Source organism: Corvus cornix, chromosome 1 (assembly GCF_000738735.6).
Source record: "Corvus cornix cornix isolate S_Up_H32 chromosome 1, ASM73873v5, whole genome shotgun sequence".
NCBI classification, from domain to species: domain Eukaryota; kingdom Metazoa; phylum Chordata; class Aves; order Passeriformes; family Corvidae; genus Corvus; species Corvus cornix.
The window spans coordinates 57,781,038-57,804,147 of record NC_046332.1 but is presented as its reverse complement, the minus strand read 5'-3'; the positions used below and the strand labels follow the sequence as shown (position 1 = coordinate 57,804,147).

Sequence of the window (23,110 nt, the reverse complement as noted above, 5' to 3'; positions counted from 1 at the left end):
GGCGGTACAAAGGCGGGACCAGGGAACGGAACCAATGAGCAGAGGGAAGGGGCGGAGCGGGGCACCAGGTCAAGGAAGCAGCCGCACAGGCTGCTGGGAGAGGTAGTTCTCTTTTACCCAGGGTCTGGGGCTAACGTTACAATTCAGCAAGGATTGTGGGAGAGACTTTTCCTTTACAGAGATGAGAAAGGTATTCTCAGATACCTGCGTTTTTCCACCAGCAGGCCTTTGCTACTTCGGGGTTCTCCAGCTCATCAGCTATCTCAGCTGCTGGCTTAGTGACCCCAACATGGGAGGGAGAGAGGAAGGGAAGGGTAACTGCTTTGACACCCTGCCACAGCTGTTCCAGGCCACCATGCCATGCTGTCTCTGGCAATCTTTCCTTCCTTCTGTTTGTCATGCAGAGTTCTCTCCCATCTTCCTGCTTCTCTTCAGTGTTTAGTCCTGCCTACCCTCCTCCCCTTTTTCAGTCTTAAGCTCTCCATTGTGTTTTCTCAAAAATAAAAAAAAATTAACTATCTCCACCTCCTAGCTTATTTCTACCCCTACTGAAATCACTTAAGATGGAAAGCAACTTACTGTCAACATTTGTACTTTCATGTTCATGCACAATACTGCCTGCTGTTCTTTCTGAAGACTGAACTTCAGATATGCTGTAAGGGTTGCCTGCTATACATCTACCATGGAATTTCCTCCATTCTACAGTCCTTCTACCCATATAGGATCTATTTTTCACAGCTCTGTGAAATTCTACTTGTCAGCATTAAGCCACTGACCAGTCCAATCCAATTCAGCATATTCAAAACTTCAATTTAAAACCATACTCTGGCTACCACAGTTGCAACAAAAATCTTACCACAGCAGGACTTGCGTGGTGCTGAAGCTGTGGGACAATGTGGATGCAGATGCTGCTGCTGGCCATACTCCAACCACACAGGGAGCTGCATTCCCCCTTTCTTAGGGCAGCAGTAAAGTGAAGGAATGTATGTAGAGGATTTCTCATGTTCCACTCAGCTCAGTCCTCTGGGAAAGGCCTCTAGCTGAGCTCCAAAGACTGCTCCAGCAAGAGCAGCCCCAGTAACACCCTGCTGGTATCAGGCTCAAAGCGCATGGGTATTTCCCTGAGCATCCTCCAGCTGCCAGTCCCTGCTGCAGGCAATCTTTTCCCCAGCTCCCATATGGCTTGGTAATACAAGGAACAAAATTTCCATCTGTAGCTTTCTCTTCCTTCCAAGAAAGAAGGCTGCAGTACCTAGCAATGCTGCTATAGCAAAGCAAATCCAAATCCTTGCCAATGAGGCTCCCACACAGGTCTCCTCACAGGGGCCATCATAACCATGACACAAAATTTGATATGACTGACACCAGAGTCAATCTTGAGCTTCTTTTTCACACAACAGAAGAAATCCCAAAGAAGAAGCTCATGGAAATGGGACTGGTTGAAGGTGAAGCACCACCTAGAGCGATTGCTTCTTTATTTCAAACTTCTGGAGAACTTGATGCTGACACAGCAAATACCAACAACCAAGCCTAAAGTGCAAGGCTCAGAATGACAGTACTAAGGCTCATACCAAGTCTCCTAAGGGTTATCAGTGCTAACTACTTTTTTTCCTTCGGCAATTCCCCTGGGACCTTGATAGAAAAGTCACTAACGTCTGTGCCAGAAGTAGCAACAGGATGAGGGCCTCCACTAGGTTCTTCAAAAAATAAAAAAAGTAAACTACCTACAGTTAAACAAACTTGTAGTAAAAGCAAAATGCCAGATAGCTACAGCTCAACCCAGGGAAGCCTACAGAGACCAGCAGTGCAAGTGGAACAGATATGAAGGAAAGGTAACTTGCCATTAGAAAAGCATCAAAAATATCAGAATAGATACCAAGCCAGTTCTTTAATCCATGAAGAAACTTGCCTGAGTTTGAAGGATTAAGAACAACTCAATAGCTCCAATTTTGAAAGCAGCAGCTGAAGCTGCTATCCTGTGCTAGTATGCCCTCCAACTATTACCTTGAAGCTATTTTCTTGTTCTGTAGTTGTTTTGTAAAAATAAAAGCTGCTAGCTACTAAGTGGCTTTGAAGGATAAATGTATGAACTGCATCTCATCAATGCAGAAGGTATCTGCAAAGCACCAGGAGCAACAGCTCTGAGAGACAAAACCAGACCATTTGTCTCAGCATACTGTAATTAGTATCTGCATATTAATCTTAAGCCATTTTATTTCTCTTGAAAGTCAGTCCTGTACCTGAGGTTTACTCCAGATGCTTTGTCTTCTCCATCAGCCAAGATACAGATATATGGTACACACATATAGAAACCTGTACATACACATATATGCATTCACACACTGTGAACTTACAAGGGAAGCATGCAGCAGTTGCCTGTACAAGCACACCATAAATACTTATTTATGCTAATGGTGGCCAAGCAAGACATTTGCCTTAATTGTTAAACCTGTTTACTAACTAAAAATCTATCTGTTTAAAGTATTTGTCTTGAATATAATGGAAAAGAATATAGCTTGGTTAATAATTTTGTCTGTTTTACAAAAAAAAAGTACACAATATTAAGGTGATTTATTAACACTGGGCTACACTATTTTAGGTGCTTTTAAGTCTATATTTTGCTATGTTTCTGTTTTTCACTGGCATTTTGCTAACACCCTTTCTTCTCTAAAGTACAAATCTTTTGGGTGCTTATTTTAGAAGTTGCTGCTGAGGTTTCAACAAGAATAAGAACATTGAGCAACAGTGATGGAAAGGAAATGCTGCCATAAAACAATCTGATTAAAACTGAGAAAAGAATGACAAAAATTCTGAAGTCATTTTAGCTTGGCAGAAAATGATCATCTACTTCTTGGGCCATTTTTTACTGTTAATGGCCTAGAACTGTGCAATATCTTATTAGCTCATCAACAGGTAACTAGTGAGAGGCAAGAAAAGCAAGTTTATTTATGGTAATTTATGTGAAATTTATGATATGGAGAAGATACCGAAAATATTGAAGCTACAAGCCAAGGTAAACAAAATATTTCATAGCACAGTAATAAAATGAAACAAAGCAATATTAAGAAATACATAGAGAGAGTTAAGAGAAGACAGAGGTAAAGGACTGAACTCTCAAGATTTCCTTTTTACTGAACCGCAAAGTCTAACAGTCTTCTTTCCAGAATTTTTCAAAACTTCACGGTCACCTGAACTAAAACTCAGGAACTTTGCTACTAACAGACCTGCAGAACCTCCACCTCTTTCAGCAGTGCCAAAGACATGGAAAGAGAGCTCCTATGAATATCTTCTTATTGTGCAGAAACAAAATTAATCTGACTAGATGACTCTGTAGTCCTTTCTGTCAATAAGCAGCTGCCTTCTTGCGTACCACAGAAATTACATCGGAAGTGGGCTTAAGAAAAAGTCTTCTTCAGCTGCAGGAAAATCAAAATGTTTGGTTACAACCAAAGTCTTTGCTGTGATAGAAGTTGTCCATATTGTAAATGTGTTCTGAGAAACACACCCTGTTGTAAGCTAAATGACAGTTTCTTGTAGAAGCCCACTGAGACCACATCAGCCTATTTATGACCAGCACCTCCCTCAGGAAGGACATTTTTCTCACCAACCTGAAACCTGGATTGCAGTCAAGCCTTAAGAGATTAGAGATGAGCTCTTTGTAACAGTCCCGTTTCCCTTCCTTTGGGGAAGCCTATGGTAGCAGTGAGTCAGATCCAACAATACCTACTAGTCAGTGTGCTGGAGAGCTTTTAAAAATGCAGGCTTGCCTTGGGAGCACTGACAGAAGACTGCTGTCTAACTACAAACAGAAGCAAAGCACGTGCACTGATGGTGGCTAATCAAAGGAGGCTATTCAGAGGTGGTTTCTGATCATCTGCAAGTCCTCAGCTGGCATGATCCCCTTTTGCCTGTGTTCCCCATCAAGTCCCAGAGAGATCTAGAGAGCCCTTTACCAAGACTTACACAAGACCTACTGTGATGATTTTTATTCAGGATACCTATTGAAATGGCACAGGAGTGATGGGCTACAACATTAGCTGACATCATGCAGATGTGACTCTAGCTCTTATTCAAGAAAAAGGGACTGAAAGCAGATGGTCAGTGCAAAGTCTCAGTAGGACAGAGCCAAACTGGTTCCCTGTGTCTGTGGGGCTATGTGAGCTCGAGCAAAGCCAATACAGATAGGGTGTGAAGGATGATTACAGAAGATAATGGTGACATTCACTGTGCAACTTACACAAGCCAATGTCTGTATAAGGCATGAGATGAAGACACTTCATTTGAAATAGCAGCTGTAATCACATTTTCAGAGCTGATAAACTCCTGCTAGACAAATCTATCTTTTTTTCAGCATCAGCATTGCTGGAGTCAGACCACCAAAGCATCACAGCCTGGAAATAGATTACGGAACAACAGCAGAAAGCATGTGTTTGCTTGGGGTACACATGACTTTCAAAGGCAATTGCCTCTGCTTATTGGGATGCATACACAGTGTTGGCGAATTCTTGGCTTCATCACTGTTCTTACGCAGAATGCTCACGCCCTGAAAAAACATGACACGTTCAGCTACTTCCTCCTCCTCTTGAATCAGGACCCTGCCACTGCAATCCATGCTTGTGTCACCTTCAGAAGTGATTTTCTACCTCGAAGGTTGCAAAAAGACCAAGATGAAAACTGTGGCTGATTCATCGCATCGAGTTTCTCCCATTCAGAAGTGCACACAGAGAGCATATCCCATTGGTCCTCTGTGATCTGTATTAGCTTTCCCCCAGCTACAGAACTGAGTTGGGATGCTGGTCTTCTAACGTGCTCTGTCCAAGCTATCGCAATGACAACTTGCAAGTACAGAAAAGAAACAGTAAGCTGAATTTTGACAGAAACAGATTAAAACCTGGAGAGTGCTAAACATTGCACAGGGTCTGTCAGCAGTCAACTAATTGCAAGTTTCTTGGTATAGACAGCTGCCAGCTAGAAGGTTCAGCCATGTCCGACACAGTCAATAACAGAGAAAGACATAGAACTTAAAATTACTCCCCATATGATATTCTCTGAACTGTAAATAGCATAAGAATCTCTTTTCAGTCCATCTTAAATCACTTAAACTACTACCCTAGATTAAAGGTAAATGAAAATGCATCTCTCTATCTGCAGTCCTAATCATTTAAGCGAGAAATTTACTTGTCCAAACACAGGCACCTTCCAGCCCTGTAGGATGCCCTAGACAAGGTAAATTGCTAGCCCTACAGGAGAGGTGCACTTTCTGCAGCAACAGAAAGGATGCCCTTTAATACTCAGAATGATCCAATGTACACAGAGCTGAATCCCAGGCCAGTGCCTCCTAATTCCAAGGCAAAACACAATTACTCCAATAATCCAGTATTCTGGTTAACCTGCATCAGTTATTCTGGTTTAAACAGAATTAATTTTACAAGCGCTAAATTCAAAGGAACTTTTTCTTCCTCATAAAAGCTGGCTCATCAGAAAAAGTAAGCAATAAAATGCTCATCCAGAGAGGCATTTTTGGTTTTGTCTTATCACTGGAAACATGTGGCGCCAAATTCAGCTTCCAGTTACACGACTGGAGACTGCAGTAACTGTGCCTGCATACACCGAGCCAGAACAGTTAGACCTGCAGAACAGCAGTGCGTTTACAATTCCACATATTCCCACTGGGGATACTAGATGTTCTCCTCAGTCAGCAAAACCCAGTTTGCTTGACCTGACCCTGCTCCTGCCCTGTTTCCCAAGCTTCAGTTAGCACATCACAGCCTTTCTGTTTAAGCACTGTGGCTGAAGACACTTTTATCCTTTGTAAGTAACACTTCTCCTTGCCTCTGTTTCATACAGCAGCACCAAAACTTGTCCTAAAAGCACATCAAAAGCCATCCAAAAGCCAAGACCTTTCCACTTCAGAGTAAGATACTAGCTTTGTGCAGCTATAAATGAAGTCACTGCCTGTCTCGTGAAGAGCCAACCACAGATTTACACCGGCATGCCCATTCCTTTGAGAAATGCCAAGAGGCCTTGGGGGACTTGGGCCTTTGGCTGCAACACTCTCCCAGTGATGCTTTGGGAGTGGTCTGTACCAGGCAATGCTGCCTAGTGCCAGTCAGGGATAGTGACACAAGCACTTTGCAACAGTCTTCAAATATGATTCTTTTACCCAGTCCCTTAGCAGGGAAGATGCACATTCAGACATTCTCTGAAGGCTTTGGTTAAGTGTTAAGAAACCAATCGTTTTGACCTCAAAGATGCTCAATATTTTGTCTATTAATAATTTTTTTCTTCTCACAACAGAACAGAAGCAAATTGCTGCAGAGGGAAAAACATTTATTTCCATGAAGAAGAAGAGGGGTGAACATTTACATGAATAAAACTTTAGAAGCTAAATTGCGTAAGACAAATTATATGGGTTCAAGATGTTCATGCTTCAGGGCAGAGTCCAACCGTTAACCAGCACGCATCAGAAAACCTTTTGAGGATCATTACCAGACCCTGGTTGCTGTTTTCCCCAAATGATCTTGACTATTTACATGCCCCAACCACTGAACAGCAACTGGCAACCAAAGCTGCTATTTGTCCTCATGATTCCCACACTATAAAGTGACTCCAACCACAACCCCACAGACTGTGTGCATACATCAGAACGTTTGTCAGCTCTTAGTCTACAATGGCAGTCATACCTGCTATACATTTTCAAATCATGCAGACCATTCATTTCAACCCTTACAGAAGCCCTACTGCAGCAATTCAGAATGTGTATGCAAACACATTCATCTGCTAAAGAGTTACAGCTGTCTGAACAACCTTTTGTTTCAGCCTTATTATAAAACAATGCCTAAAACATACGCTCCAAAAAATGTTCAACATGTCATTCTACCTCAACCAACTATTTGAACCTTGCCCTTTGAAGCTGAGCAGAAATATGTATGTCATAAATTGTATTTTGAGAGCCTGGAATGGGCAGTGTCTATTGCACAGGACTCATCAGCACCTATTTTGCAGCTTGTCCCATTGTGGTTAAAAGCATACCAGAAGGTCTGGATTGTAATTTTTATTTTCACTCTAACTGCTCAGACCCCTTCGTATAACCTTTCTTAATCAGCAGTACTTCTATACCATTCTGAAAAGGTTTGATGCTTCTTTTTTTAACCCCTTCACATTGTCATCTTGGCTAAGCACAGTTAAGAGACTTCATGGAATAATGCTATGGTTAAAAACAATTGATGTGAACCAATGTAATACAGAACTCTAAGGATTTAAGGCTTCTGTTTCATTTGAACTTCACACATGTATCATCTCTACTATTTTCTCCCTTAGCTTATTACCCAAGGTCTGACTGGGAAATACTGTAATGCAATAACTGGATGTCATAATGTCACTGAACAGTTTTCCAGATGTTAGGCTGGACTTCTTGCCTGCCTTAAATCTTACAGATACTTCTGTTTGTTGTTATCATTCTTTATACCATCTATACTACTGATACTGTTTGTGATACATAATCTAGTGTAGGTCTAGCCTAGACCTATTTAACTCGCAAATTGCTGAACTTTCCCCCTATTCATGTTTAGTATTATTGTTCTACCAACTTATATGGTTCAATATAGCCTCAGTTACATCTGTACTGCTTTCCTTTCACTATATTGCCCTTGCCCATTTTTACAAGTAAATCCTGCTACTAAGGGGTAGGTGCAAAAGAGTCATGATGCTTAAGCACTGTGTCATGTTAGCCAGCTGACTCACAAATTAAGCATGGAAGCATGACTGTCTCCCAAGTGTCTGCAGATGCACAGCTCCCAAAGAATTAGTCTGTTAATTGTTTCCTAAAATCAGAAGCACTTTTTCTTGTAACAGCAGCAAAATGCTAGATCAGGTAATATAGAGCTTTTCCTTGCAACTGGGGACAATACAAAAGATGAAAAAGATGACAAAAAATTCTTACAAAAAAAAATTAAGAAGCAAGAAGGAAAATCATTTTGAAAGTATCATGAAGATCCACCATGTATACTTCAAAAGCAAAGACACCAAGCATTGTAAAAGCAGACATGAAAACACAGCTTCTGCTGTGGGACAGAACTGACAATTTTAAGTTGTATATTTTTCCTTTCTAAATGATATTCATCAGGCCTAACACCATGGAAAAGATGAGCTTCCCTCCACCACAGGCAGTACAGTTATGTGTGTACCTGTCATATTATGCTGTAGTAACTCTCAATTCCTAGGATGAGCCACAAAGACATTGTTTCACTTCAACCAAACTGGAAGACTAGCATTTCTTGGAAACAAAACAAAGAATCAACTCTATCTAGCCATCATCCAGTGAATTTATTATTATTCAAATATTTATTTTCTCTACATTTTCTTACCTTATATTCTGAACTGAGGAATTTAACGATTCATCCGGAACATTACTGGTTACAGCTGCATGTCCTTCTGTGAGGGGCTGCAATGGCTGCATTACGTGAACTGTCCGAAAAAGCTGAGTAGGTTGTACTGGCTGTGGAGATTGCATTGTCCTCAAAACTTCTGAAGTCAAGCCAGGTGTCTGCTGCTGTACAACTTCTGCATGCTCCTTCAGCTTAGCAGGCTTTGAGTTTGCTGGTTTTACCACTGAGGTTGATCCTCCCTTTGCTCCTGCGTTTGCAGACGCTCTAGTTCTGCTTGATTGGTTTCTATTGGCCACAGCAGGCGAGAGCAGAGTTGAATCAGGTGATTCAGTGCTAGGGCTCGCATCTTCATCATCAATATAGATGAGATCTTTTGGCATGTCTTTAAATTGATATACCAGGCGCTGACCTTCTACTTTAGCAAGGATTCCTCTTTGGTAATAGTATCTGTTTAAAATGCACACACATCAAGTTATACAGGTTTTTTGCCAAAAACAAAACAAAGCAACAGAACTCACAGAAAGTAAACACAGAAACAACAAGTAAACAAACTTTCATGTGTCTAGTTTCTTCATTATAAAAAGTGGCCAATTTAATAGTGTACTTTTTCCTCAAACAACTTTTTTTTACTGGTATTTCATGCCACCTTTTAACTCCAACCTTAGATAAATCTGTGGAGAAAGAGAAGAACTCCATGACTTGGCAACTCTGCTATCAACTCACACTTTGTAAGAGTTGCATGAAAACTTTCAGTTCTCCTTTTGACTCCTACAGTTCTTTCAGCTATCTGAATTCGCATTTATTCACCAGTGAGCACATGGATACATTTTAGCTACAACAAAGCAAAGGGAACAGGACAGGGGAGCACTACTTCTGTTACATTTACAAATTAGTATGACAACGTGAAATTGCGCACACCAAGGTGAGGGGAAATGAAAAGAAACGCATACTGCTCAGCTGGATTATCAATCCACTGATAAGACTGAAGCTTGATGGATGTCTACTTATTTTGCACAGGTTTTTATGTATGAGAAAACTCCCAGCCTGATAGAATCATGTGTCACTGCCTATGTTCTAAAATGGTCTGCACACACAAGCTCAGAGAAGTGGAACCAGAACTGAATTCTAAAACTGTATTTTCCATTGGAGATGGAATCACATGCAACAAGTAGAAATAATTTAATGAACATACATGAATGTTGGTGGTTTTTTTCTGAAAAGAGATTCAAATTTTATGTAAAAGGCTTGCCCCACTTGAAATCTTCAGTCTCTTATTTAGTCTGTGTCTGACTGTGAAGATGCAGTTTTGCAACAGCACTGAAAAATGTCTACACTGAAACTGAAGGTGACTGACTTGGAGTTAAGGTTAGAGAGGGTTACTTTTAGTTAGCTAATTTATTTTGCTGAAATAACTTTTTCATTTCCCAAACTAAGAGAATACTAAATTTTTCCATTATTCAAATTAGATGAGGCATTTACTGCACACAAACACTAAGGCAACAGAAACAGTTTATTACTAAAAATGCACATACCTGAGAGCTCTACCCATTGTTTCATAATTCATGTCAGGTTTGTTTTTGTGTTTTCCCCACAACCTGGACACAGCCTTGGAATCTACCAGTTTGAAAATGCCCTTCTCTCTTTGAGTCCATTTGATATATTTAGGACATGTGGCTTTGTCCTGAAGCAGTGCTAGTAAGAACTCCCAGAGATAAATTGTATTTCCTAGAATAAAAGAATTTCAGACACCAAAAAAAAAAAGGAAGAAAAAATATTAGTTGGCCATATTTTATTAATGATGCAAATAATCTTAAGAAGCTGGTATCTTTATAAAATATGTCATAATATATCATCAAGACTAGCAAATAGTAATGGAAGGGCATGGGAAGAGATCCTTGTGAGTTATTATAATCTAGGTGTACAAATACCCCAGCCACTCTGTAACCTACAGCCAGGCACCAGTCAACCTACAGCCACCCCATTTGGACCACCACCATTAGACAGCATTTGTCACCCATGTGCCCATTTCCCTCCTGTGTAAGCCAGTCACAGTAGCAGTCACCATTGCTTTACCTTAAATAGGAACATGTTAATTTCTATCCCCTAAAAATGCTGGAAATCAAGCTGTTGCTTAAATGCTTTGCTGAATCGAGGTGAGTGTTATAATCCTTTAAAAGGCTAAGCAAAATCCTTGCCTTAACAATGAGATTTATGTGGGACAGTCAGTGATATCTGCTGAGGTAGGCAAACCTTTAACAACAAAGTACAGAAAAAGGTAATTTTTTTTAATCCAGTGAGTGCTTGCGCTTGCTGGTAGACAACATTCAAATTTCATTTTACAAACAAGCAGGGACAAACACTTCCATATGGAAATGCATCACATCTGTTCAGTGTTTACCACATATAAAGAAAGGGTATTAAAATCACAGATTGTGAATACTTAAAATTAGTACAAAATCTGCATTTTTTTTCCCCAAAACCATATTCAAGGAGTCTAAACTCATACGACTAATGAGACTCTTTTTCCTGCTTTTTTTTGAAGGTTTTTGGTGTTTGATGTTCTTTTGGGAATCTGAATCTGCACATAAGCTTCTCAGTTGTTAGTCTGAGAAAGCAAGAAAAAAACTTCTTGTATCACCTCCCACAAGTAGCTGTGCAAAACCAGCAAGGATAGCAGTGCTCAAGCTTCACAAAAAATGATGCCCAGCAGATCAGAAGGTGACAGGATCCCTTTTTATAGCTTCAATTTAATTCAGCAGATTTTTTCAACTTTAACGACCACCAGTCTGAACTTTTTTTTCAATAAGAGATCTCTTAAAAATTGAAATTCCCATAATACTATATTGTAAACTATATTTAGCAAATATTCATCAAAGTCATCAGCACTGGCAATACAAAAATGTTAGCAGCTCCTTCAGCAGGTGGAAGCTTGAAAAATGAGCATTCCTAGAGAAAAAACACTGCCTTTGCAACAAATGTCTCCCAGTTTACATAAAACAGCCTCCTGGCCTTCATATATGCCAAAGGTAAAGGCTAAGGCTGCTTAGGCAAGACACTGTGTCAGACAGGAGTGAGAGCATTCCCAGCCATTTACCACCTAATCCAGGGTGCTTTTGTTGTAATCTAGACTAAAAACGCTCAGCTGCATCAAGGCAACCTGAAAATTTGTCACTGCTTAGCCACTAAAAATCACTGTGGAGAGGACTGGCTGCAAAAAACAGGTTTGCTTTACATACAGGCAGGATATTTAACCTCCTCTGAGCCACAGCAGAAGAAGAAATATGTGGAAAACTCCGTTTTCTCTATGCATCATATTGTGTAATTGTATGGAGAGCTTGTAATTTTAGCATACAAATTCCCCTTAGGGAACAGACACGCAGCTCTCATGATTTTCTAGCTGCTTCCCTGCCATGGCTGGTCATATTACTATGTTTTTTACTTCAATTCTATGTTCCTAAAAATGCAAAACAAATGGTTTTCATAACAAGCAGTGGTTTCAGGCAACATGCTCCATTTTATTCCCTTCAGAATTGGCAATTTTGTAACAATGGACAAATGTGAATTATGGAGTATCCTTGCTATCACCGACAGAACCATTAGACTCTTCCACCTGTTAGTTTTGTGGCTGGCTCCTTCCATATTTTCTATAATTTCATTTGAGCGCCACTTGGATGTCCCTCTGATACGCCTTTCATTTTTCCTTACAAATCAGGTTTTAATTAAAAAAAAAAAAAAAAAAGGCAACGAAGCATATTTGAAACTGATGGCATTAACATGTTAAATATTTACTGATTGCCAGCAGGTTTTTCTTCCTGTTATTGCAGAAAATGCCCCTTCAAAAGAAAATGACAACTCATTTGCTAGAGCGAGATTTTTCTGACCTTGAGAGTTTGACATTCTTTTGCCACCAGTGCCCAGGACTGGCTGGGCTGCTGTCCTGGCAAGTACTGCATGCATGCAAACACATCTGTCCCCAGGTGCACCAGCAGGCACTTGTGACACAGGGGAGGCTCATTCCCAGCTCCCACTGAGCGCAGCACCACTCACTGGGGCCGGGAATCAGCCTTCCCTTCAAACACCAGCCTGAGCACGGGTGCGGTGTTGGACCCCACAGCAAAGCAAGGCAGCTGTTGACAAAACTCATACACACTACTGAACAGTTCAGGCTGAGAGAATTATTTATTGTATCAGTTATGTGGCATTTATTTTTATTTCTATCTTTTAAACACGGGAGGAATGAAAGTATCAAACCCTAAGTTTTCTGCCCAAGTCTTCAAGATGTGCTGTAACTTTTTTCAAAATTCAGGACTTGGTACTTCCTGCTGCGAACTGGCAGCCTTGGTTAGCCTCATGCAGAATTAGACACATACAGATGGAACACATTTTCAAAGATCATCTGTCAAAATAACCACAGCCTAAGAAACATTAATACAATGCAAAGCATTCCCCAAGATTTCACTCAAAACACAGCAGACTCTGCAGGGATATTGAAAAGTTTCCAAGAACCCTTGCAACTAAAGTGACAAATACACCAAGAAAACTCATGTGCTCATCTTTTCCTTCCCTTGAGATGTTAACCACTCCTGAACATAAGACCTATGTTTACATCACAAGTGAACGGGTGATTTTTTTTCTTTTTACAGATCACTCAGAAACAATGTTCTCCTACAAATTTTGGTGACAACTCTTTAGACTTACCCTTTCCATCTTTGTTTTTCTTTTTCACAGATATATTTGGAGTTGTAGTAGGGGACTCAGAACGAGATGGTTTTGGTTTCTTCCCTGAAATAAACGACCAGTAAGTCAACTGCAGCTTAAGGGGAAAAAAAAAAAAAGAAACAAAGAAAGAAAAAAAAAAGGACCTGAAAAGGGAAGAGATTTGCTTCTCCAATTCAAAAAATATTCAATTTTTAGTAAGTTGGGAACTTAGTTCTGTGCTGAAGTTCTTTTTCTATGGCAGGATGGACCTCCTATACTCTTATTGTACTTCTAAAAAAAGACTACACTACACATTTTCCTGAAGTCCATGTACATTGGAAATTTCCGTGGCTATTTAGGTACTCTTAAGAGCACTCGAAACAGACGAGATGAGAAAAATAAGCTACTAACCATGTGTAAGGGCTTAAACAGGAAAAGTTAGATAAAATACAGAGCACTATCATGTTCACTCATTGCCAAAATGGAAGTTAGGGTCAAAACAAGCTTGTCTGCTTGTTTAATCAATTGCAAGTCTACACTGACAGCAGCAAACTACACCATCATCTGAAACAAACATTTTTTTCAGGCCTATTGTCTTTTACATCTTTTTCACAGTGGCTGCAGATAAAGGGAAGTCACTTGTTTATGAAGATCAGAAGAACCAGTAACAGGCTCTGAAAAAAAACCAGTTTTTTAAGTCATAAGCATGGTGGCTCTCTGGTGAGGAAGACTGAAAGGAAGAAGTTACTTAAAACTGATTACAAAAATGAAGTGCACTCATTTGAAAATGTTGAGAAATCACCTACCAACATATAAGGGAATAAAAAAGCTAAGTCATGCTGAAGTATTTTTCAGCATAAAACCTTGAACCTATTCTTTTTTTAGTTCTCATTCCCTGCAATGGCAGCTTTTACAAGTGGTGTAATCAATCAGAAACCTTCCAAACTTTCTTATGAAATAACAATTTATCTTACCAGGTTTTGCAGTGACCCCTTACAACACTGACATTACCTATATTATTACCTATAATCTTTTGAGAGGCAGAATAGACTAAGAAGACACAAGACTCAGAGAAACATATTTCTAGTTCAGATAGAATACTGTCATAGTTAAAAATATAAAGGAAAAATTTTTTCTCAATTTATTGCATTTCAAAAGAGTTGATGTTCCAAAGAGGCCAGACCAAAAGTTCTGTGCAATCCCATACACTCTAACTTTCCAGTTTTGGTTTTGTTTTGAGGGGCTATTTTAGTAAGGGAACAGCTCTGCTGCAGAGTGAGAGAGGGTTTTTCACTAGCTCTGAAAAAAACCAAAACAACTCAGTGCCAGCTGGCACTATTTCCTTTGTCCTAAACTTCCAGGTATCTACAGAGAAGTCATAAGAAACTTTGGCTTAAGCACTCACTTTTTGACATTAGCAGTCTTGCTAAGTCCATCTTTGTACCTTTTTCTTTCTCTTTTTTTGACAGGGCATGGGTGAGAAGGGATAGCTAGTTGAGACAGCTATAGTGAGTAAACTAATAACACGTGCAGTCCTCTAATTTTCATCCTTCCATCCAGACAGGATTAATGACTGAGGACGGGACACAAACAACACCCACTGTCTTGGCCAGTAATGTCTTCCTTGATTTGAAAGAAGGTAGGAGGGAGGAAATCCTACAACATTGTTTTCTTCATATATCATGATATGAAAGGATAAAGAACTACTGGTGTACATTTTTAGCAGCTTTTCTCCACTCATCATTGTAGGCTGCAGAAGTGTCTGTTCCACGTAAAATATCCTAGATGAAGTCATTCTTGCACGGATGTGCTTCTAATGCACAAGAACACCCTCAGGGTAACTTTGGCTAAGTGCTTTCCCTACCTTGAGCTGTGGGAAGACTCTGTTGACTTGTTTCCTCTTGAACAGGTGCAAATGTAGCCATTAAGGAGTAGGGACTGTTATTTTGATGTCACTAATTTAGACATTATGTCTAAATAAGTTCAGTTCTTAAAGTAAATGAAGTGGATGAGAGCTCAATTAGGTTACCACTGAACTACTCCGGGTCAGCTTCAGGAAACTTAAATACTGATCCAACATAATTTATGCACTTCTGATTAGAGATAACCTAGGCTACTAAATATGAATACGACTGCAAGAGCAATTCTAGGCTCTCTTTCTTCAGCCTAGACTACTTCAGGACTCTACCAGAAGCCCATCCAAAATTAGAAACCTGTGAAGAATGTGAAACTTATTTACAGAAACGCATTGCTGTTACTGCTGTGTATCTGGGCTAGAGATACTTTATTTGGGTAGTTTCAGACTACACTGTGAGCTTTAATCTCCAGGTGCTGACTGATACCATCAAAAAAACAGTTAACAGAGACATCAGATATGTTTCCTTTGTTTAAAAGAAGATTTTTTTTTTTTTAAAGCACATTTAGCACTAGCACGCTTCCTCCTTCGCTTCAATAGAGCATGAATTTGTTATTTTTCAGAGTACATCACCAAATTCCTTTTTAGGAGAGAATTTTACATAGAGGAAGGATAAAAAGTGTGCAAGAGCTAAGCCTTAGGTGGGGCTACCATAATTTGGATACCTCTTTGGATTTATAATTGGTATTTTCACTTTCCTATTTCCGTGGCTGTAAAAGACTTCAGGTTAGAAATTCATGCTACAAATTAAGGTGATATTAGGCAGTGAAATGTTCATCCTGATTAAATGTTTTATACCAGACCAGAAAATGTAAAATCCATTTTCTTGCACTATTTTCAGTGAGTTTTGTTAAAAAAATAATGCATGTACAAACAAACTAAATGGTATATATATAAAATATTATGCATAGAATTTATGTGACCACCTGCTGCCAAACATCTTCCACAGCAAACACAGAACTGAAGCTATTAATACAGCCAATTTCAAAGTTTCTTTGTCTGGCATCCCTTTGTTTTTCCTGTCTTTCTGATTTGTAGCTGGGCAGCTCAGTGCTGAGACATTCATGAGTACAAACATCATGCTGAACATGGGTTTGGAGTCAAGCAGATGGGTGGATACACCTCTCCTGCTGCAGCAATAAGGCCAAAAGGAAAGGAAGTGAAACCACCACATTGCTTCTGGTGAGCATTCTCTTGGAGGAGCTCTACTTGGCAGGGCCATTCTGGCCCAGTTAGCTGGCAATGCTCTGCACTGTGAATCCCTCTAAGTTTAGCTAATGGCTTATATATGCTAGAAGTCTATAAAGGAGGTCTATAAAATCTATAAAAACCCTATAAAATCACGAGTGATATGGATAGGGCAAAATGATCACCATCCTTTGCCACACCTCAAAACTGACCAAAAAAGGGAAACAAAGCATACTTAAAAAAAAAAAAAAACAACCCTACAAAGAAACAAACCCCCAAAAGAATCCCACCCACACACTGCACATTATCCTAAAGTGCACTACAAATGTAATAACATTTTGCAGCAATTCTTGTACAGCAATGTCTTACAAAACCCGAGATTCTGAAGTAACACTTCTACATCACTCAGACCATACTATCTACCTCACGAAGTCTCAAACTCACTGAAAACTAGCACTTAATGAAACACCAAGCTGATGCATCTTTTCTTGTATTTTTTTTTCTAAAACAAATACACACATTTTCTGTGAAGCAACTGGTTTTCTAACCTAAAGCTAGGGAAAAGGAAGGAGTGGGAGTAAGCAGAAGCACAACACGAAAGAGTACGAAAGCATCAAACCACAGAGGTTAAATGTCTGGCAGACAGCAGCTCCTCATTCTGACCCACACAGCAGTCAACATTAAAAAAGAAGGGAAGAAAAGAACAAACAAAAACCCCCCAGTTTAAAATCCTCTTACAGTTGGTTATCACACAGTAGTGTGCACAGCCACAGTAGTTTCCCCAACAGCACTTTCAGGGCAGCTGCTGGTAAAGCTCTCCTCCACAGCAGTTTCAGTTCAGCTTTCTTAGGGGAATCAGAGACTTCCTGACCCACACCCATCCCTATGAAACCTTGTGACATACACGGGGCTCAGGAGGCTTTCCCAGGATCTTCACAGGCCAATATGATCTCTCTCACACATAACAATTCCCAACATTTGGGATTAGCAGCAAAAGTAGCAGCAAAAATGCACTCCTATTCCACAGGAGTATGTCTGGGTAGCAGAAGCCTTATTCTGGAAGGCTGTTATACAGGAGAACCTGTGAAAGTCCTCATGCTCTAGGATAAACTCTAGGATTAGCTCCAGAAACATAACCTCCTTAGCTTATTTTTCTTTTTATATTAATTTGGTGCAAGAGCATTTAACATCTATCTACAGCATGACTCTTTTCCTGCAGACGCCAGCTTCAGAGCCTCTAACGGGTTCCATGCTGAAGCAGGGTGGGAAAACAGGAGCAGAAGGTCTGGCTAACAGCACTTCATTACTCTTTGGCACAGCACTGACTGCAGTGGAACACCACTACACTATGTAATCCAGTACAAATGGGCCTAACACTTACTATGGCATGCAGCTATTAATAAAAAAAAAAAAAAAAATCAGTAACATTTAAGAAAAGCTAAAAATCCCTCCCAATTCATCCCATATTCTGAACTGATCAAGTATCTTCAGTTGAAGCTAAGAGCTAATAAAAGTACTTCAGGATTCACAGCAGCAAAAGCTCTACAGCTTGTATTGCAATTCTGCTGTGAAGAAGAAACGATAAATAGGAACAAGCAGAGATTCCTGTAGGATAAGCCATCATTGCTACCTCTACAACATCATTAGTCTAAGCACCCTTATATGTGCTCCCACTACCCAGGAAGAAAATGCTTTCCCTGCACTGCTGGCTGAGCCCACTCAGTTATTTTGGCCTGACACCCAGGATGGTTCCAGATACCCACAGGGAAGTGACCATGCCACCCACTACTCTCCTGCTCCACACTGCTGTTCTCTGGTAGCATCTTACCTTTTTTCTTCTTTGGTTGTTCAAATTCTGGAGTCTCTGGTGATTCAGAGTAAGGGTCTGGGGCTTGGTGAACTTCCACCACCTCAGGGATCCCATCGAGTGTGACTGACACATGTGTCATAGGAGGCACCATTTCTTCCTCTTCGGTTGCACCAAACATAGTTGCTTAAGGGAAAGGAATAAAAGGAATATTTTCACACAGCCATGAGGACTTTAAAAGCTGGCTTTAGAAGAAAAATTCTAACATAGAATAAAATAAAAATATGACATTTAAGTCCCTCAAGTGAGAGAAGACTAGTTTATAATTCAATATATGTGCTGACGACATTTTACACAAGCAGAAGCACTACTAGAACAATTTAATGACAGAACCCACTCCACAAGAAGCACAATTATCTGGTTTTTCACATTCGTATTTAAGGCAATCTGCAAATGTAAGTGTATGTTCTTTTATCATGACAACATAAAACATCAACCAAACAAAACACTGCAATCTAAACCATTCAACTTCATTCACATCTTCCTTCTGTAATTCTTGACTCTTTCTTTTCCTGTTCAACTCTGCCATGGCAATGAAATCCTTCATTGCTTACAGCACTGGATATCTGATATCCAAACTATGTACATAAAGGCTATCTGGAAGTTAAGAAAAAATCCTACCAATTCCATGCAACCATGCTGCAGTGAATCCCTCCTCCTTTCACAAATAAACCTGGCAAATACAGATTGGATTTTCATTAAAAAAAAACTTACTCATTCTTTTTTCATCCAATATAGGATCAGGGGAGTCCATATTGAGAAGTGCTTCAGCAGCCTCAATTGTTTCCATTGTTTCATCTCCATTATGACAAGATGCTTCAACTAAAACCAACGGAGAAAAAATAGTTCTTAAGAAGCTATGAACTAGACTTAAAGCTTAACGTGGTATTTATTCCTATTTCATTTCCAGAAAAAGAAAGAAAAAGTGATAAACATGGTCTTCTACTAGATGTGTAGCATCAGATTAGCTGGGGAGAAAATGTACACTGCAATCATTTATTTACTACAGTATATTTTTCAGATTGCACATATAAAAAACCCCAAACAAACCCAATACAAATCCTTTGTTTCTGCCTCATCCTTCTAACCCCTCTCTTTGCTGATCAAGCACATGCAGTAAAACACAACACTCATGAAACTAAGAAATATCACTAACACAAGCAATATTCCAGAGATTATTATTTAAAAACACAATATTGCTAACTTCTTACGGTGGTCCAGTGTCTTATCCACAGAAAAACATGTACATGACACTTGAGGACATGATTTAATGGTGAACATGTTGGTGGTTCTGAGTTGACAATAGGACTTGATGATCTGAGAAGTCTTTTCCAACCCTAACAATTCTGTGGTTCTAGGAACAGAAGTGAATTCCATAAATAAGACATGCCCATTGAAACTATCCAGTTATTTAGCCTGGAGGAGAGACAAGAAAATATTCCACAAGTTCTGTTAGAGACCATGTGATGTAAAGGTGTAACTGAATCCTAAACCATTCAAATTCATGGGAATTACAGGTAGGGCTAACAGTGCAGGCTCCAAGAACACAGTGAAAAGCAAACATGAAACATGAAAAGCAATATGGAAGGTTGGCAAGCTTTTCAAAATTGTTGACTTCTAGACAATTCCTCATCCATCTCATGAGGGCAGCCATTAGATAAACCCAAAGCTCCTGAGCATTAATTATAATGCTTAATGTACATGTTAAAGTAATCTGAGGGTACACAACAAAAAAATCCAATAACATATAATTTTGCAAAATAACAGCTGTTCCAAGAAGATAATACTGGTTTAACTGGAAGAGTACTTTACCAGATGATTTTTTCAAAATAACTGTGGCATGAAAAATAACATAGATGGCAGTTCCTGGTACCATAAACATTTAAAACTGTTCAACACATCCTTTTAGAAATTACTGTTCGTTGAATGGAAATGCTTCCTTACCCTTTGATATGAATTTGATGCAACTTTGGGGAATTCACTTGCATCTATCAAAGTCATAAAAAGGGCTGCATTAGTATTCCCTCCCTAGGACACCAAGAAACCTCAGTTACTTTCACCAGCTTTACACCTCCCCCATCCCTGTTAAGCTTTGAGGAATTTTGGGCAGGGCAGTCACATTAAAAAAAAAAAAACCCAACAACCAAAAAAAACCCCCAAAACACCAACCAAACAAAAAAGCCCACTACACTGACTGACAGAGCAAGCAAATATGCATGTTAAAACACAATGTAATGACCTTGGAATATTTCTGCGCACAAAACCAGAAAGTTTATGCCAGAATTTCTATATTCCTAACCTTAAAAATATCACAGCAACAACGAAGCACCCACTTCAATTAGCACTAAGCAATTACATAATTAAAAAAACAACCAAACAAAAACTCCTGGTTTCATCCCAAATGTTTATAGCTTCAGCAACTGTATCATTATGAGAGGGCAAAGATGAATGCTGTCATCCACGCATCAGCCCTACCTCCTCCACCAGCTGTGATTTACAGAAGCCTCCTTATGTTCTGGATTTTTTCTCAGCCTTAGTCCCACAGTGCCCCAAGCGTAGGAGGCTCAGGCTAAGACAGAATAAAGCAGACAGGTGTTGAGAATCCCTGATCCACACAGCAACTTACCCTGTTGTCTACAGGACCACCGCCACCCTGTATCTTGCAAAGACACTCAGACAGTTAAGGATCTGCACCTTCTGGCTGACATCTCCAAACAGTCTTAAGAAATGAGAAACAAAGAGCTGAGGAGGAGGATAGCAGGAAGAGAAAGTAAGTATGGACTAAGGTCCTGACCTTGGAAGCCCTAGAGCAAGAGAGGGCAGCAAATCACTGACAATTTTTTCAGGCAGCTGACAGGCTCAGGAGCTCAGACCCAGGACATCTCAGCCTCAAGAGCCACATAGCATCCCTAGGGAATGTCTCGCCATCTGAAGAGGAGATGGAATATGCACTGCCCATTCAGTCTGTGGCCATGTTCACGCCTGGACTGGTGCTGGTGTCTTGATGCTTCTGGTTCTAAGTTTTATGTGGATGAGAACTTCCCACATCATCTACCAGAATTACCAAGACCTCAAGAAGGATATCACATCATACAAGTATAAATAAATGCACACAGCACTGCCAAAGCAGCTGTTCTCAGTTCTGATATTGTTTGAACGGACAGGAAGGTCAGCTTTCCATGATCCAGCTCAGCCAAAGTCATGGAGCATGGCTGGTTTATATTGCCACATACAATTTAAAAGCCAGGAGTGGTACACCCCCCCCCCCCACCCAGGTTCTCAGTGCTGCAGGCAGGGAGGAGAGAGCTGCTGCTGTCTGCTCTTTCCTCAAAGAAAGCTGCAGGAGGACCAAACCCGCTTGCTGGCTTTCAGGTACCAAGGTGATGGAGCAGAGTCAATTCTTCACTCTGAATAACAGCAGGTAAGGAAGAGACTACCAGCTTTACATCACTGTTACACCATATGGCTAGAAGTTTACCATCCCTATCCAAAACTAATGAAAGGAACTTATAATAGCCATATAAATAATGTAAACATAGAAATTAATATAATTTGATGCTCACAAAAAATATAAGCATGCTAAGGAAACTTCCCAGACTGACCATTCACAAGACTCACTGGCAGTCACATCCCAAGACCAGAGACTGCCACTGCTGGGACCTAAGGCCCTTCACAATGGGCGGCTCCAGTGACACGTTCCCCTTGGCTCCCCATACACCCCACTCACACAGCCAGACCAGGTTTCCTCACCACTTCGACCTCAGATTTCCCATGGCAGAGTCTCAGATGTCTCATTCCATAAAGCCATTTATTCACAGCACAGTAACACAGGAACAGCCCAAGCTGGTGCCCCCAAGGATGATCCCAACCAAGGAACCCCTGGGTTTTTACAGCTTCACTATAAAGTGAGGCAAGTCTCTCTCTTCCTTTCTGTGTCCATCGACCTCACTGCCGCTGCTGTCACCTGCCTTCTCCTTTCTTATCCAAAGGATCAGCAATTCCTGGCTCCTACTGTCTTTCTCACTGTTCCTTGCCTGCCTGGCCCAGGTGCCACCTTGGTGCCCTTTTTTATCCCAAAGGTTGGCAGTTCACAGCCTCTTGTCTCTGTCTCCCCTCAAGAGCTTAATTTGCATCTTGCTCTGCAGCTTGCCGGCAGAGCTACCCGGACCAGATGTACTCCTCTACAAGCAGCAGCAGTATCTTTCTATCCACAAACACAGAATGGCAAAATTAAGTTTCTTAACCACTCCAATGCTCTTGCCAACACCCTTCAAGCATCTTCAGAGAAGATGACTTCACAAAGTGGTTTAAGACAAGTTAATATTTCCCCGTTGCTGAAAAAAACAAGGGTTGTAGTTTTTCCTCCCATCTCTGCCCCTGGTTCACAATCCAAACTTCTGTCACTTAACACATACCAGGCTTCATGCTTTATTGATCACACAGTGAGACAACTGAGATTTATAAAATGTCTGAAAAGGTTTTGGTTGTATTGCTGGGTAAGCAAGCTGAATTGCAAGAACTCAAGAGCTAACAAACAAGGTGTGGGGTACCTCACAGAATAAGTGGAGGACCACGTCTTTGTCCTTTTAACAGCAAGATGCTCATTCACATCCCTCAACATGAGACAGTGCTCAGAGATATCCAACTCAGCTACCAAAGGCAAGCGGGTGTCTCTTATTTTAGCTTTTCTGTAATGTTGCAGAATGGTATTCCAATCACTGGCTGTTATGATACAGTCCCAGATTTAAGAAGAACTGGGATGAAATGGCTTCTTTTTTACACTTTGTCAAAGTCAGACCTGAAAAAATGGGGCAGGGTGTCATTTCTGAGAAGTATCAGGTTTCAAATGTTATCTGAAAAAGGCAGAAACTTTTTTTTAAAAAAGGAAAAAAGGGGGAAGGGGGAGAAAAAATGGGAGGAAGAAAATGAAAAAGGGAAAAAGAGGCAAGGAAGAAAAAAATGGGTAAGAAAAAAGGAAAAAAGGGAGAAGAGAAAGGGGAAAAAAAGAGGGGAGGGGGAAAACCACACCTAAAAATATCTTCCCAGTTTTTCCCA

General features: G+C 40.3%; 1 protein-coding gene across 9 annotated transcripts in view; it reads right to left on the bottom strand.

The window, feature by feature from the left end:
* ELF1 (E74 like ETS transcription factor 1) overlaps positions 1–23,110 on the bottom strand; it is an 89,338-nt gene that overhangs the window by 2,816 nt on the left and 63,412 nt on the right. For all 9 annotated transcript variants that reach the window (XM_039568261.1, XM_039568235.1, XM_039568285.1 and 6 more), the window contains 5 exons: positions 18,770–18,877; positions 18,017–18,181; positions 13,086–13,169; positions 9,920–10,112; positions 8,367–8,834 (listed from right to left, as the gene is read on the bottom strand). In XM_039568261.1, the coding sequence (XP_039424195.1) occupies positions 8,367–8,834; positions 9,920–10,112; positions 13,086–13,169; positions 18,017–18,181; positions 18,770–18,877 (1,018 nt within the window). The remainder of the gene's footprint in view (positions 1–8,366; positions 8,835–9,919; positions 10,113–13,085; positions 13,170–18,016; positions 18,182–18,769; positions 18,878–23,110) is intronic.